We start from the raw sequence: 16,468 nt of genomic DNA, 5'->3' as shown, positions 1-16,468 counted from the left end.
GTCTCTGTGGGCATAGAGCTGCCTCAAACAAAAAGCACCGAATTACCATTTCACAATTTCTCCAAAATGGCGGATTGTCAAAGGGTCAAATCATGATTACATTTCATATAATCACCCCTACATGGTATAAATTTAACTTAACCTCCAAGTATTTAAGTGATTTGACAAGTTGGTTAAGAGAGTAGACATTACCTTGATGATCTCAGGAGTGGGCTGTGGTGGTACAGTCTTGCAGCTGCCAACAGGGGTCATGACGGGGGTGGCACTGGACGACGTGCAAACCGGTGCGGACTGCAGCCTCTCTGGACTCTTCTTGCTCGGCGAGGTTTCCAGCACGAGAGGGGCACATTTGTACACAGGCGTATCCGGGGGGCTCGCGTCCAATTCCAGCGGCGTGATGTTGGAAACGGCACTGATGAACGACTTGGTGACTGCGCCGCTGGGTTCAGGCTTTTCTCTGATGGGAGTGGATGTGGTGGGTTGAGATAATACGGTTGTGGTGTTCAATGCAGCACAGATCATTGGGGGAAAGCTTTCTGGTTCCGGTTTTCTGTCCGTAGCAGTTTGCAGAGGCTGAAGCAGAGCGGGACAGTCCTGCGGCGAAGGCGTCATCGGCGTCATGGGCGTCATTGGTGTAACAGGCGTCAGGGGCTCCGAGTGGGACTGCGCAGGGACTTGTTGAGTGGACTCGGACAGAGCCAGGGCCAACGTGCGGGCTGTGTTTTTGGGAGGAGGAGGTGGGGCAGTGGCAGGGGCTGCGGTGCTGAGGGAACGAGGGGGGACCTCCTTTGAAGAGTCCGAAGATGCAACCCCTGGAAGTGACAAAAACAAGGGACATTCAGTTGATAAATGAGAACACACGGTAGGAGAGTACAGGGAGGAAAGCACTAGGGTTCTTTTTGAAGAGGGGACAAAATAATACAAGCAGAATATCACTGGCTGCTATAAATATGTAATCCAAACATTTACGACATAAAGACAAAAACAACACATCGTACCCTCTTGGCTGCTGACGGTTGCTTGTTGTTGTGAGCTGCTCTCTCCCTTCAGATCTCTTCTATCTTCACTGTCAAAGGCTGCCAGCTTCGACTGCAGTTCCATTTGGAAAGCTTCACTCAGAGAGGGCTCCACTGGCCTCAGAAGTACGCTGCCCATCAGTGGAGAGGAGTCTTTGGGCAGTGACGGAGGGGATAATGGCTGAGCAGAGACAGCGGCATTTTTGTCAGGCGCCTGAGCAGTGAAAATGTCTGTACTGGCAAAGCCTGTCACTCCTATGTTGGTTCCACTTTTGATAGGTGACACAGCTTGTGTTGGTTTGTCCAGATATGAATAGGAGGTGGTCATTTTCTTGTTTTCATGTTTTTCCCCAGCAGTGGATCTATAGTCAACAACAGGAGTGCTCATATTTCCCAGAAACGAGGCAGACAGCACCTCCGAGACATTGGTTTTGCTCCTCTTCATTGTGGATGCCTCTGCTCCAACAGGCGACTCCTCTAAAGGAAAGGCGTAGGACGTGTCCGGGAGACTGCACTGGAAAGACATGGGGTCGAAGTCCAGAGAGGCCATGCAGATGTCTGGAGGACTAAGGTCCACGTCCTCCCCAGCAGAGCGTGGGGGTGAGATGAGGGCAGGCACACAGATGGGCCCGTCATCCCCATCGCTGTCCTCAGTCCCGTCCAGGTTGTCATAGGAGTTGCAGTGTTGCCGGCTGTCCAGTAGTTCACCGTTAAAGGAGGCCGACAGGGCATCACTGCTGGAGCGCGGCCGCCTGGGACGGTACACCTTGGACTCTCCTTAAAGCACAAATTACAATTTCATTATAGCAATAAACATCACCTGCCGGAAGTTAATAAAAAGTAATACAAGACAAGGAAAGGCACAATTTTACCTTCAACATTGTGCAGAGAACTTAGAGACTCCTCACTTTTAGCAGACCTCAGTGTGGCCGTGTCTCCTCTACCTCCTGTAAATACATTTCACAAAGATATCATTGATATTTGTAGTGCCATTTTAATTGAAAACCTATTTTTGAACATCCCAAGATACAGCTTTTATTTCTGCAATGTATCTTACCAGCCAGAGCCATGGCCTTCAGCTCAGTGGGCTCACTGGGATTGCGATGCAGCTTGCGCTTTGACATGGAGGAAGATTTGCCCAAGTTGAAGAAGGAACGCCAGCTTCCCACTGGAGACTTTTTTGTTTTATTAGGGGGTCTCTTCCTATGGGGGAAATAAATAAATAAAAATCTGTTCTAGTTCTTACGTCACTATAAGTAAAAAATTTAGCTTCATTATTAATTTCACCACATGTAATGTGCACACAAATAATTGTAATAATTTAAATGCAAACAGTATGGAGCAATATACAACACATACATAAGTAAATACAACTGGTAGGTGGGGAAGCGTTCAATAAGAGCTCACTAATTTTGCCTTCATTGTACTTTGAGAATGGGAGTGTTTTGTCATTTCAAAAGACTGTTCTTTATATGGGAGGTTGATATACAAACCTTTCTGTTGGAAACTCGATGACAGTGTGGAACTTGCCCTGCAGCGCGGCAGGCCCTTCACCCACTTCGATGTACTTGCTGTCTTCTGTGACAGGGGAGTTAATCTGGGCCTGGGTGCGCGCCTGCGCCTCCTCCAGGCTCAGTAGTTTAGTGGAAGGTGATGAAACCAGCAGGGACTTTGGGCGTGACAGAGAGTTGTGACCTGATAAGGCACAGCATGTTATCAGTGAGGGCACAGCATCAGGCCAATGAGCTGAAGTGTGTGTGTACCTACCTGCTCCTTCGCGTATCAGGGAGCTGAGTTTTGGGCTGAAGAGAACATCCACATGATTAAGAATGAACTCAACTACCACCGACTGGATCCGGACCTCCATGAAAGCAGCTGTGCCACTGAAGCAGGCCGATTCAATCTGTTTAGACCTGAGCACAACCACATAATCACATTTAGCATTTCTGTATTGAATTTATAAGTGTACACTGTTATTCTAAGGGAAAAACAAAGATTTGCAACATCCTACCTGAGCAGATTAGGAGCCCAGACAATGGCCAAGTTCTTGCTGTGCATGTTCGTGATATAGCTGAATGCTGCCAGATGAGAAAGGTGTCTCATCAGGAACTCCAAGGTTCTAGAAATCAAACATGTATTCAAATATAACTTGCTACAAAGGACAAAACAAAGCTTCTGCGTTAGCTTGTCCTAAGCCTTTTTGAGAACATTCTGCACTAATGAGATAAAAAAAAAAAATGTTTTAGCAGTATTTCCTGCAGTTCTTTCAATGACCAAAAGAGGGCAGTGTGGCGCCTCTGTTACCTGTAATGCGGTGGCGGAAGCTGCTGGATGACATCATGGATCTTGATGAGCCGTTCCTCATCAGTGGCAGCCGATACAGCCTCCTTCAGAGAGAAAGAAAAGTGAAGGTGAGGTAAAAGCAGGAGATATATGAGGTCAGCAGGTCCACGTTGAGCTGCTTTAGAGATCAGTGAGAGCACATCAGTTTTTCGACCACGACCGCAAACCCACCGCCCTCTCAGCTGCCATAACAACCAGCAAACATTTACTTTGTCTGCTGTGTCGGGAGAAGCTTTTTAGTCGACATTACAGAGAAAGTGGTTTGTTGCGTTGTAATGACAGGGTGTACTGCGCTATAGTCTATTATTTGGGAGAATTTTTGGCTCTAAAGTTCAGAGATGGAAAACTTTAAATTTGTGTTACATCAAGATGAAGCTTAAGGCACTTATTCAAAACACTCAACATTACTCAAGTACAAGATATAGTATAGTGTGATGAAGCTACCCCTGTTCTACTTCTCTTACTCAAGTAAATGTCGGCAAATAACTCTATTATGGCTCCCACATTTAGTCTTATTGGAGATTAAGCAGTGAAGGAGTTTTTGGCCCGTAGACTTTATTTGACAGGACAGCACAGAGTTTTAGCACATTAGTGGAAGAGTGCTTTTATGAGTGTGTGTGTAGCAGAGGTGGCTTACAGAGAATTTCTCGTAGAGCTGGTAGGTGAGGAGGGGGTTAGGCAGCTCTCTGAAGTAGAGCTTACACAGCGAGCCGACACAGTGGATGTCCTGGATGTAAATGTCTTTGGTCAAGTCGGGGATCTGCTCAGAGTCAAACTCGTGTCTAGGGAGAGAAATACACACATTAATTGTTTGTTGAATCCGTTTTATCACATCAAAAGAATTGAACCAACATTTCAAGTGCAGTGAGAGTAAACTTCAACACAAGCTATAACAATTCATAAAGGAATAATGTACTGAAGTTAAAATGTGTTGCCAATGTTTGTACTCAATTCATGTGAAGCTACAGAGTGTTACTAGAAAGCTAACAATACAAATGTACAGTACGTTCAACAAGTACACATAACGCATATATAGAGAGCCTACCTTTCTCTGTCTATTGTAATTAATGAAGTTACCGCAGATCTAAACCTTAGTAACTAAGACTGAGAGCAAGAGAATGGATCTGCAGCAGGGTTGCCAAGCGATTTTGTAAGAAAAGCTGTGGCGGGTGTTGATAAAGCCATTTTTCATGTAAAATATGGTTGTACTAGCCAAATTCAAGATACAAATTCAGAAAGATAAATTTAAAGATCAGAGCTGCTCTTTCTGTGAGAGGAGCAGCTGGGTTCTGATCATCGGAGGATTGAAAAGGCTCAATGAACACGGACTTAATGTTGAAATGAATCACATGTCCACGGGTTTTTGGCAGTTTTTGGTGGGTTTGGATGACGATAACTGGCAACTCTCGTCTGCAGTTGTTATATATAGAGGCTAATCAGTGTGTTTTTTTCTTTTCTTTTTTACAATGGATATGAAACGTTCATATCAGCTACATAATGAAAATAGAAAAAGAGTTCTCTCAACTTTCTGCACTCGCTGTCTTCCGCTTAAGCTTACCGCAATTTCTGGATATTCGAGGCAATTCCAGACAGCCGGTAGATCCCGTCCACCACGCCATGTTTCTCAATGAACTCCGTGCAGCTCTTGAGAACTTGGGGAACTGCGGAAAGAGGGAGAAACGGTGTCATCAGGCAACACTCACTTTTCGTCAGCGCATGTCCATTTGTCTTTGAGCCGCGAGCCGTAAGGTCAAGAACAGGAAAGGCCTGAGTTTTTTAAGTGAGTGCTCAAGGAGATCAAGGAAGGGCTACAGAGAGGGAGACACCGGGCGCACAGAAAATGATAAGACTGTTGAGGTTTGGCTGACGGGGGAAATGAAGAGGACTTTAAAATGAATGTCCCGGTGTTTGGGCAATGGGACAGAATGTCATATTTATGTTTATCATTGCTGAAACTTCAACTATAAACTATACCAGTTGCATTTTGTGCAACATTTTGCAATTCATGTCAATTTTCAGTTCACTTTGCACATTACAAATATATCCAGGAGAAGGGCTGCAAGGTTTATTGATGTCTAATGCAATCGAAGTTTTGACTACATGTCTCTGGCATTGAGTGATAGATGTTCACCAATCAGAATTGTGGAGCCTTGCGCTCTAAGGTTCAGCTGCTCCTGGCGCAGACGGCTCCTCAAACAGGGTTTCAACACTTGTCCATCTGTACCCAGCTTTATATATCGATTTATTTTATTCTGTGGGTGTGAGTGTGTGTGTGTACACGCTGGGGTAAAAGTGTGTGATCAGAGATCTGTATATATTCGGGGGGATGGGAGGGTGTGCCAGGCGTATTGTTTTAAATGTTGTAATCTGTAAAGCACTTTGTAATACCTTTCGGTATGAAAAGCACTTTATAAATAAAGTTTTATTGATTGATAGAGATAAAAGCTCTGAGTTTCACTAAAGCAGAATCTAAAGTGTTTAGATGCTATGTGATTTCATCAAGGACTTATTTTAGTCACATGGCTGTCCCCCAGAGGTACTCCGAATGTTGGGAGAAGATGGAAGCCACAGAAAACAAATATTTTTGAAAGTAGATTGTGTAGTGTTCTATTGTGGGGCAACAAGAGTACGTTGTTTGACAGTCTAAAAAAACATTCCTTCACTTGTTATTTTAGCAGTTTATGTATTTAAATGTATCAAATAAAAATCGCTAATTGAATCTGCCTGAAAAAAACAACAACACAATTACGTTTTTTGCCCGATCCTGCAGCATTAACATATCAGAGAGGTCTGAAACATGAACTGCCAGACTTAAACTAGAAAGAAGCCATGAAAGCTTTGTCATTTCTTTCCATATTTATTGAAAATATTCTAACAGCAGGGTTCGAAAGTGTTTTACATATGACCCCAAGAAGACCGGATACTTGTGTGGTAGCAAAGATATTGTACTTTATAATTAACTGCAGTCTTTGTGGTTTGGTATCAGCAACCGCTCAAACCACACTTTATTTCATTGCGATTAATTGTACCAGAAAACATATCCTAAACTTTCATTATTGAAAACGTTAAACTAAGGAAGTTGAAGTGGCTCTCTCTAATTTCAAAAGTTTACTGAATATCAATCATTTCTGCTGCACGTGTCAAAGCAACCTGTGCAAGAAGTCTCTCAAAAACACAATCTTTCTTGGGGGTGACCATGAATCATGTAGACATGTTATTTATCAGCCTGTGCGCGTGTGTGCGGCAGATAAGGACGGTGCGTACGCGTCTGCGGAGGTTCCCAGGCCTCCCACACCTCGCACATCATTCAGAGCGTGACAGAGAGTGGGACAACCGCAGAAGCAGCTGTTCAGACGGATTCCGCACATACTGAGCACGGAAAACAAGGCCAGATTGGAGAAAATTCGTTGGCACTCGCTGGCGATGAAGTGGGCAGCGGCGAGGGCGGATAAGTCCTCTGCTCCTACTCAGTGTTCCTCCGCGATAAGTCCAGATTTTGTTTTGAGATGGCCTTATCTCACAGGCGGTTTATGTTAGCGCCGAAGAATGTGTCCTTACAGAGTCTAGTCAAAACATTTCAAAATGGTCAATGTTGCAAACAACGATCCATAAAATCTATATTAAAGAGGCTATATTAAGCAAGGAAATAGTTTGTCCTCCCTCGCTCGTAGTATTCAAGTGTAATACTCAAGTGTAATACTAAGCAGACGTTAGTGAATTGACTGTTTGACCCAGAAGCGTATCACGAGAACTTATCAGCACTTCATGGTCAGTGCAGTGTAGGGTCTACGGGGTTCAAGGAATGACTTCTTCACCTGTGATTGCAACAACTTGAACCTAAACCAGAAGATGGTGATTGAAAGTGCCACAACCTAAAAGAGGCACAACAGGCTAACCTTACGGGAAAGTGGACTCCTCACCAATGCGGCCCCAGCGCGGAGGCATTAAAGCATGGTTCAAATGCAGAGGACACATGAGGTCAATATAAAAGATACAAATCAAATGGTGATTTGTATCTGTCTGTTGTCTGTCATATTGACAATATTTTTGTATTATATGTATGTTTTTAACAAGGGATCCTAATAATAAACTAAACTAAACTAAACTAAATTGTGATTTAACACATTGAGTGCTGCGCTGTTAACAGAGGCTAGTTTTGATCAAAATCACTTTTTTTTTTCTAGAAACGTTATAACGTTGTTGTTTTTTTGCAACACTCTCTCCTTTCTGATTAACTCCTCTCTCCTATGGACGGACACGAACGTTATGGGAAGAGGCAAATGCCTAAATATCTCTGACAACATTGTTGATCGTTCTTGACCATTTAAAAAGAAAAAAAAGTTAAAATCTCAACTTTTTCGATCTTTCCATGAGAAGCCGCTCTGCTTTGTCAAACGCGCTCCAGAGAGCAAGAGAGAAGTGTCGGGAGGTAAAGCTGTTCACTAAGCAAAACCACGCCCCCTCAGACAAAAAAAAGAAAAGAAACGCAATAATATATTCACCTTATTCCGGAGGCTCACGTGGGCGCCGCCATTACTTGTGCCCGCCCCTTTTCTCCTATCAGTTAACATGGGACTGGAGAAGTCCACATAAAATCAGTTACAACACGAAAACAAAGCCGTTTTTCGGCCGCGCTGAGAAACAGGGCAGTGTTGACTTGTTGGTGCAAAAGCACATTGGCCATTTTACACAAATCAATCTACTAAACATCAGATTTGAGCTGAGAATATTTTCCCTCGTTTTCCGTTTAAATGAACGGGCTTCGCGCTCGACCGGAAGTGTCTGGACAACGGAAGTGCTGGGACAAAACAAAAAGTGGCAAAAGTGGGCGGGGCGGAATAAAGTGAATAAAATGTCCAGATCGTGACTTCTCACAAGTTTTTGATCGTCATTTCTTTCACTTCTGTTCATCACAGAGCTACCAAAATCACACATAAGGTGTATTAGAGGGTCTAGTTTCGTAATAAAAAAAAGGAGAGATCGTCTTGTTGTGATTCATCTGTTAATGTAGCTGCGAACTTACTTATCCTATTGATCATTCACGAGTAACAGGCAGATTGGCTTTAGTTACCTCTTAAAAGCAATAAGTGAACGATTTTGTTTTGGCATATCGCTCACCCCCCAGGGACAAGTCACAAAGAACACTTTAACCTATAAGAAAGTCTGAAAGCTGATGCGAGCCGAGTGGTTATTGATTAAGACTAAGACAAGCGAGGATAAGGTTTAGCTGGTTTCACTGTAATGTAACAGCATAATGTGAGCGCTATTACAGTCCAGTGCTGCAGGTGCCTTGGAAAAATCAATAAGTATCCCTGCAGGTTTAATTAAGGCATGGACTTTGGCCCCAATAACCCACAAGAACAAAGAGCTGTGTCTATTTCTCGCTCGTGTGTTTGCTTTGAGAAGGTCCATAATGACTCATAAGATACGTAGAAGGAAAGACAGGTGTTTAGAGCGAGCAGAATCTTTATCAAACGATCTACATCAACAATATAAAAGGATGACAGGGTGTTATAGCTGATGTATTAACCACAGTCTTTACCGACATCAATCACACGAGTGAAATGTTGATGGGATTATACAAGAATTTATCTCTTCTATGCAGTCAAGCACATTCATCTTATTTTGTTGAGGTGTTTGGAAAAACACTTTGTCAACAGTTTATGCTTCACGCAATGCTATGTTGTTAATAAGTCAATCATTCATTCAAAAGCCATTACTTTCTACATAAAAAATTGGCTTGTAAAAGATTAACATTTGGGAAAAGCAACAACTTTATTCCCCTCACCGTCATGCCCTGAGTTGAGGAGGTGTTCGCCCAGGTCGCAGCCGAACACCCGCTCCCGGAGGATGCCCCTCTGCTTCAGCTTCTGCTTGGTGGGTCTGGACTTCATGAAGGAGCGCAGGAAGGTGATCAGCTTTCCGTGCTTCTTAGACACTGTGGAATGAAGGAAAAGAGAGGCGGGTCGCACGTTTAGATACCTTTCACAGATGTTTACGACCGCGGCGGCGCACACACATCCTCACACACAGTTAAGCCATGCATACACTGCTCTGTAACCCCATACGACTGTGATCCATTGTGCATTGCAGCTTTATTCTAATGCAAACCCTCTCCCTTTATGCATGTGTAGCTTCCTTGAAGCAAGAGGCTGGTTCTTAAATGCCACCTCCCAGGCAACTACAAAGGAATCCTCCACATCCAATACCAGTATCCTCTGCTCCGATTCAAAACAAGACAAAAAAGAGAGAGCAGGGCGACTTAAAAACCCCCAAACCGCTTTAATCAGATAGTAAGTCTGGGAAAGGCGCATAAGCTCTTTACACTATACGTCCGTTGTTTTCTCTGCCCTAGAGTAAAGTAAAAGGACTATCAAAGGAATCTTGCATTTTCGGGAAACGGGACAAAGACGACGTCTAAGGCAACAAACATTTGCACAAAAAACTCTTTCGGATTGTGTGCTGAATGACAGTGGTTAGGTGTTTTCTAAGGATTTCTCGTATTGGATAGGACAGGGTGAAAGGGGGTGAAGAGCGGGGAGAGACAATCAGTTGAAGACAGTCTTTGAACTTGTACCCTGTATATTCACTTGACTTCTCCAGGCAGCCATTAACATGTGTGACATTAAACCTTTGCCGCAAAAATGCTTCAGTTTTTAGTAGGGCTGTCAAAGTTAAAGCTTAACTCATGATTCATCCAACAATAATTATTGCATTAATCATTAATTAATCACAAAGTAATCGCATTATATTCTGTATGTTTTGACCAAACACACTCCTGTATCTGTAATGTGTGTGCCACATCACCCGAAAAACAAAGCACTCGTATTATGGTCAAATGTAAGCCTTTTTCACATGATGAGGAACTTTTATATAACAAAAGCAACAGAGATCTACTTTTGCATCAAAGAGACTTTTCTATATGCTATTTTAACAAAAATGACTTGGATTTTGTCCTTAAACTCGACTTTATGAACGCAAAGGTTTGTAGATTCTGTTCAAAATGTTCAGTACCCAAAGAAATAAAATGTGATTTACAAGCGCGTGTAGATAAGTAGAAAGCCTTTGGGGATCAAGAATGGGCTGGAAAGCTACTGGTATCTCCTGAGCTACTGGCTGGAGATCCCTGTTGTAAAGCTGTTGGGCTGTTCCCATAGATTTATGAAACTGTTAATTTTTTGTTAAAGAAACTTACGAACTATGAACTTAAAAGTGGACATGCATATGGAGCTTAAAGGGACTATATAGTTTAAAAATGTTAAAATGATGTATTTTCCTCCCTCTACATGTTCCAGCCATGTCCTAAGGTGTAGAATGAGCCCAGACTTATTCACCACAACTGTCTCTAAAATCCTGCACTGTCACTCAAAAAGTGTCATCAAGCACAAGCTTAACATAGAAGGTGCAGTTACACGTATGACCTGAGGTGGCAGTAGTGAGTATAAAATGGCCAGCTTGCATCTAGCCCCTTTAAGAATAGGCTTAAAAACCTTATTTTGTGAGCCTCAGCTTTGATATTTTACGTGTTATAATTTGAAAAAATGTCTCTGTAAGAGTTAAATACTAAAAATGAAATGCTGGGGAAAATCTTGACTGGGGCTCCTCCTGCTGGCAGCTATAGGAATAATTTTCTTAAAAATACCTCTTAGGTTCGATACGGATACACTTCGAGCACAGAACGGCTCAGAATCAATAATGTTGGATTGTGGTTTTTAAAAATGTGGAGGACAGTTTTTGGGTTTGAACAATGACGCAATTGTAATCTGTAAATACAGAACGAATCGCCGACGCCGTAGAAGAAGAAACAGCTAAATTGACAGCTGTGCATGAGGATTAGTCAAAACTGCGTAAATATTTTTGACTTTGACGAGGGCACCGTGTTAAAGGGACTAGAGGCAAGTTGGTCACTGTCATACTCACTACTGCCACCTCAGGCCTTATGCGTAACTGCAGCTTCTATATTAAGAAGATGCAGGATTTTAGAGGCAGTTGTGGTGAACAGGTCTGGGTTCATTCTACACGAGGACATGGCTGGAACATGTAGGGGGATGAAAATAGTTTTAACATTATTAAACTGCATGGTCACTACATGGTCTAAACCTCAAGAATAAAAAACATTGACCGCGATTAATTGTGTGATCCACAGCAAACTTTATTCAATAATATGACAGAAGTGCTTTCTATTTATTCTAATTCAATTTCTCACACAATGTCCTCAATCCACCTCCATCTAATTCAAAGCTTAAATGACCTCCACTTCCCTTCTCAAAGTGACCATTTTTTTACTCCTCGTCTCTTCAAAGTTATACCTACAAGCGAGCCCTCCCACATTTAACATGCTACTGCGCCGCTTCCGATACAGTTGTTCCCCGGCTCTTAAAGCTAAACACATACATGCAACTTCAGTTAATCTTTTATCAAAGCAACATGTCCTTGGCAAGTTATCCTCGACGTGAAAAAAAAAAAAACAGCAGTCGTGAGCACATTCTTCAGGCTGATTATAAACGCGGTTAGTATCACAAGCCTCCCCCTCTCGTCCTTCACAGATTTCCAAACATCAGTCATTTTTAAAACCGCAAGTTGTGTTGCAAAACTGTCCGCAGCTAATCCAGAACTAAAGTGGGATATTTTTTAAATAAATGACGAATAAATGAAGAGTGGGGATGTTTCCTTTGCCAAGTCACTTTCGAATGCAAACAAAGGCCATTGCAAACATTAAAAATATAGTGTCTTGTGATACAACAAAGGGAATCAAAGGGGCTAGATGCAAGTTGTGCTCACTACTGCCACCTCAGGTCATACGTGTAACTGCACCTTCTATATTGAGCTCGTGCATGACGGCACTTCGGACCCGAATTAACAACTTTTTGAGTGACAGTGCAGGATTTTAGAGGCATTTGTGGTGAATAAGTAGCCCTTTCTACACATTAGAACATTGCTGGAACATGTAAGGGGAGGAAAATACTCAATTTTAACATTTTTAATCTCTGTATAGTCCCTTTAACAATCACAAACTGTCAATGAAGGTATAGCCGGAGAAAACGCTGAAAATATAGGTAAATTGTATGTTACTTCCATCTCTGTCAACCCAGTATACTCTGTGGAGACCAATTATTGACAACAGATTTAATTGACAGTCCAATAAGGGCTTTGCGTGTCGGCCAGGGGATTGGGGCTACGCTAATGAGCTTGAGAGGAATGTATTCAGCTCTCCGTTGCTTCATGGACGCCGCAGAGAATGAATAAGCAATGGCTTTAAGTTTCTTTAATGGTTTTGTCCGTGTGGCACAGCTAAAAAGAACTCGCGCAGTCGAGCTCGATGTTGTGTATGTGAAAATATTGTATTCTAGTAACAGCATGAAGTTTGGCGCCTGTGATTTGACTCCGGTCCATGTGGAGAGATTGAGAGTGGGTCTTGGTTTTTTTCCTGAACACTCCGAGCGTAAACAAATCCCTGGGCGGCGCAGATGGAATGATCTCAGTGAATACGAAAGGAGAGTCTTTTGAGTTTATAGAGATACTATGATCGACCGCACGAGAGCCTTAAAAAAGGGACTATATGAAGTTTAAAAATGCTAAAATTAAGTATTTTGTCCAAAGGTGTAGAATGACCCAAACCTGTTCACCACAACTACCTCTAAAATCCTGCACTGTCACTCAAAAAGTTGTTAATTCGGGTCTGAAGTGCAGTCATGCACAAGCTTTATATAGAAGCTGCAGCAACACATGGTCATATGAGGTGGCAGTAGTGAGTATAAAATGGCTAACTTGCATCTAGCCCCTTTAATATGAAGAAGAAAGAAAACAGAAACATTTTCAAGAGATTAAAAAGGTAAACACTGAGTATATCAATGGGAAAGAGAAGCAGATGATTGAATATTGGATGATATTTGGTTGAAACATTGTGCTTTTTAATGGAAACTTTAGGGAGATGTTTTGACTGGATGAGCCTTGGTGGATATTTCATTGCTCCAGCTCAGAGTTCACATTATTCAGGCTTTTCCAGTTGTTGGAGAAATTGTGGTGCCATGGGAGGAAAACAATACCACCTGTTTTGGTCAATTTATTTGAAGAGAATGCTTGCATAGGGTTACAGGGTTAGCAGCAGATTTAATTAACAGGATATTGTGTTGCTAATAAAGGGTATTGTATTGGATAATAGAAGTATTTGCGATGTGCGATTTTGATTTCTTACACAGAAGCCCAAGTGAGAATCCACGGTGACCTCTGCACTCGCATCTGTGGCATATCAGAGAAAAGCAGATAGCATACAACCCTGAGGGAGAAACATTCCTTCAGTGCAGTTGTACCCGCAGACAAATCCGCTGAGGCAGCTTTGTTTACTCACTGTTGAGGCATCAAAAAGGGCCCTCAGTATCATGTAAGAGCTGGAGGGGCGGAGGTCTGACTGTGCAATAGTCTGACACATTGCTTTTATTGAGTAAGCGGGGCTGACGGCAGGAAGTGAGGAAGAGGAGTGTGGCGATGGACACAGCCTCCCATCTGCTTACTGTCAGGGTGGATGACAGCCCGAGGCCCACAGCGCCAACAGTGCACTGCATCACAACGAGCCAGAGGAATCTCCCCGACGTCCCAGGCCATGCCACTCCTGCTGTGGACAAGTCATTTCATTCGTGGACGGGGGGGAAGATAGAGATACAGCTCCAACTGTCATCTGTGATAGTGCTGATAACAACACGGCTGCCCTTTGGGAAAGGACCGGAGAAGTGCAGTTATGTTTCACAGATTCAATCTTTTTATTTGAAGGGCTCGACTTTGTAATGTAGTCATTGATTTTTAAAGGGACTATGAGGAGTTTAAAAATCTTCAAATTAAGTATTTTCCTCCCCCTACATGTTCCAGCAATGTCTTAATGTGTAGAATGAGCTCAGACCTGTTCACCACAACTGCCTCTAAAATCCTGTTCGGTCACTCAAAAATGTGTCACTTCGGCCCGAATTGCCGTCATGCACGAGCTTAATATAGAAGGTGCAGTTACACATGTGGCCTGAGGTGGCAGTAGTGAGTATAAAATGACGAACTTGCTTCTAGCCCCTTTAAGTTGAATGGAAAATAAATTATTCATTATGAAGAACATTGTGCAGACAAATGTTCTTAAAGGGGCTAGATGCAAGTTAGCCATTTTATACTCACTACTGCCACCTCAGGTCATAAGTGTAACTGCACCTTCTATATTAAGCTAACACCTTTTTGAGTGACAGTGCAGGATTTTAGAGGCAGTTGTGGTGAACAGGTCTGGGTTTATTCTACACATGAGGACATTGTTGGAACATGTAGGGGGAGGAAAATACATACATTTTAACATTTTTAAACGCCTTATAGTCCCTTTCAGCCGTCAGCACTAATGAATCATTATTAAAAGCAAAGGCTGCTCAGTATATGGCAAAAAAAAACTTGTATCGCAGTACTATGTGATGCAGTGTCTTTATCACAAGAAGCCACAATTGTCTTTCAACTGGACTGAGATTACACATTTTATTGTGCAACCTAAAACAAATGCATGGAACATATTTTGATGCGGATTTTTTTTTTTAAGTCTTTTTTTGACAGAAATTGCTGAAATCATTTGTGTTTAAATCGTATGAAACACACCGCGTTGAAACAGTTCAGTAAAATATCGCAATATTGCACACTTGTGTCAAATATTGCACGTATTACAATTGTAAAGATTAGAGCCAACAAAGCTTCTTGGAACGGAGGCAAAACGTCTGCGACACTAAAACAACCAAGGAAGAACATTTATCTCCTGACTGAGAGCTCACACACAAGTGAAAAGTATTGTATACTGTATGTTTGACTTGTAATAGAAAGTCCAGCCTGAAGGTTTGTAAACTTAGTAATTGACTCTGTGCATAACTTCAAATCATAACACTGCCCAAGAAGTGACTTCCGGTTTTGATCCAGGACACCAAAATAAAAGCATCATCTTATTCACTAGTTCATTAATTCAACTTTCTTTCTGCCTAACTATTAACAGACAAAACACTTAAAATGTGTGTATTTATTTATATTCTTGTAAAGTTGCAAGTACCTGCTGAACTAATCAATGAGACGAGCTGTGTGCTTTTATTTTGGCGTGCTGGATCGAAACAGGAAGTCTCTTCTTGCGCGGCGTATTAGTAATAGTTGACAAGCGGAGTAATAGTTGACAAGCAGTTGCTCACACAGAGCAATATAACTCTTCTCAGATCACTAAAGGAATATGAACGAAGTAACAACACATTAGAAATATGAGACAATTCTGAATTAATCCAGAATATAAAATAATTAAGTTCTCACCGAGATGCTACACTAACTGCCTGCCAACACTGACAGAAGATGAGTAAACTTCATTACTTCTTTGATCACTTGAGAAACAGACTTTGGTTGCCTAGCAAAACAGAAATCCGCATATGCCTTCAGCAGCAGAGATTCAGTACTTGACAAACACTTGACGAGGCTTTTCCATCTGCGAAATGAAGCCAGGTAGTGACGAGACGAGAGGCCAAACAAGCAAGGAACAATTACAAGCGTAATTGGAAACATCATGCGCTCTCTCTCCCCTAATCTCCAGCTCAACACTTCTATTTAATTAGTGAGACAGCTCCGGAAGCAAAGAGAGAGAGCTCAAAACATCATCATCAACATCAGCTGATTGTTCGAGCCTCCTAAAGTGGAGCAGCGAAACTGACGGGCTGCAGGGAGAGACATTTGATACAATTGCTGTGTGTAGGTTTACGAAATAGCCAACACTGAGGAGGGGTTTTTACAATGGTCTCTGCTCCATTCTCCTCCGCCAGCATCCCCCTGGGCCTCAACAGTCTTTCACTCTGTAGGCGGAGGGCGGGAGATTCAAAATGCCTTCCCCCGAGCTGCAGCGGAACCACAAAATTGTCATGTAAATCAATCAATGGCCGGGATACAGTTACAGCAACCACATCGGCAACAGAGCAAAGGTTTGGAAACATTTTAAGACAATAAAACCAAAACAAAAAAACAAAGTTAGGTCCTTTGACATTTTAGTAGGAGCTATTTTAGGCAGAGGATGTGCATCACTGGACTAACATGAACAGTAAACACATCCTTGTGGTGCCTTATTTGTTTAACAA

General features: G+C 42.4%; 1 protein-coding gene across 4 annotated transcripts in view; it reads right to left on the bottom strand.

Moving 5' to 3' along the window:
* arhgap32b (Rho GTPase activating protein 32b) overlaps positions 1 to 16,468 on the bottom strand; it is a 100,259-nt gene that overhangs the window by 3,933 nt on the left and 79,858 nt on the right. For all 4 annotated transcript variants that reach the window (XM_079565549.1, XM_079565551.1, XM_079565550.1 and 1 more), the window contains 11 exons: positions 9,148 to 9,297; positions 4,918 to 5,020; positions 3,997 to 4,141; positions 3,321 to 3,403; positions 3,028 to 3,135; positions 2,784 to 2,929; positions 2,510 to 2,711; positions 2,074 to 2,219; positions 1,889 to 1,963; positions 999 to 1,793; positions 193 to 812 (listed from right to left, as the gene is read on the bottom strand). In XM_079565549.1, coding sequence (XP_079421675.1) covers positions 193 to 812; positions 999 to 1,793; positions 1,889 to 1,963; positions 2,074 to 2,219; positions 2,510 to 2,711; positions 2,784 to 2,929; positions 3,028 to 3,135; positions 3,321 to 3,403; positions 3,997 to 4,141; positions 4,918 to 5,020; positions 9,148 to 9,297 — 2,573 coding nt within the window. The remainder of the gene's footprint in view (positions 1 to 192; positions 813 to 998; positions 1,794 to 1,888; positions 1,964 to 2,073; positions 2,220 to 2,509; positions 2,712 to 2,783; positions 2,930 to 3,027; positions 3,136 to 3,320; positions 3,404 to 3,996; positions 4,142 to 4,917; positions 5,021 to 9,147; positions 9,298 to 16,468) is intronic.

Source organism: Gobius niger, assembly GCF_951799975.1.
Source record: "Gobius niger genome assembly, chromosome: 11".
Taxonomy (NCBI): domain Eukaryota; kingdom Metazoa; phylum Chordata; class Actinopteri; order Gobiiformes; family Gobiidae; genus Gobius; species Gobius niger.
The sequence above is the reverse complement of the archived record's forward strand: the minus strand, read 5'-3'. Positions and strand labels throughout refer to the sequence as shown.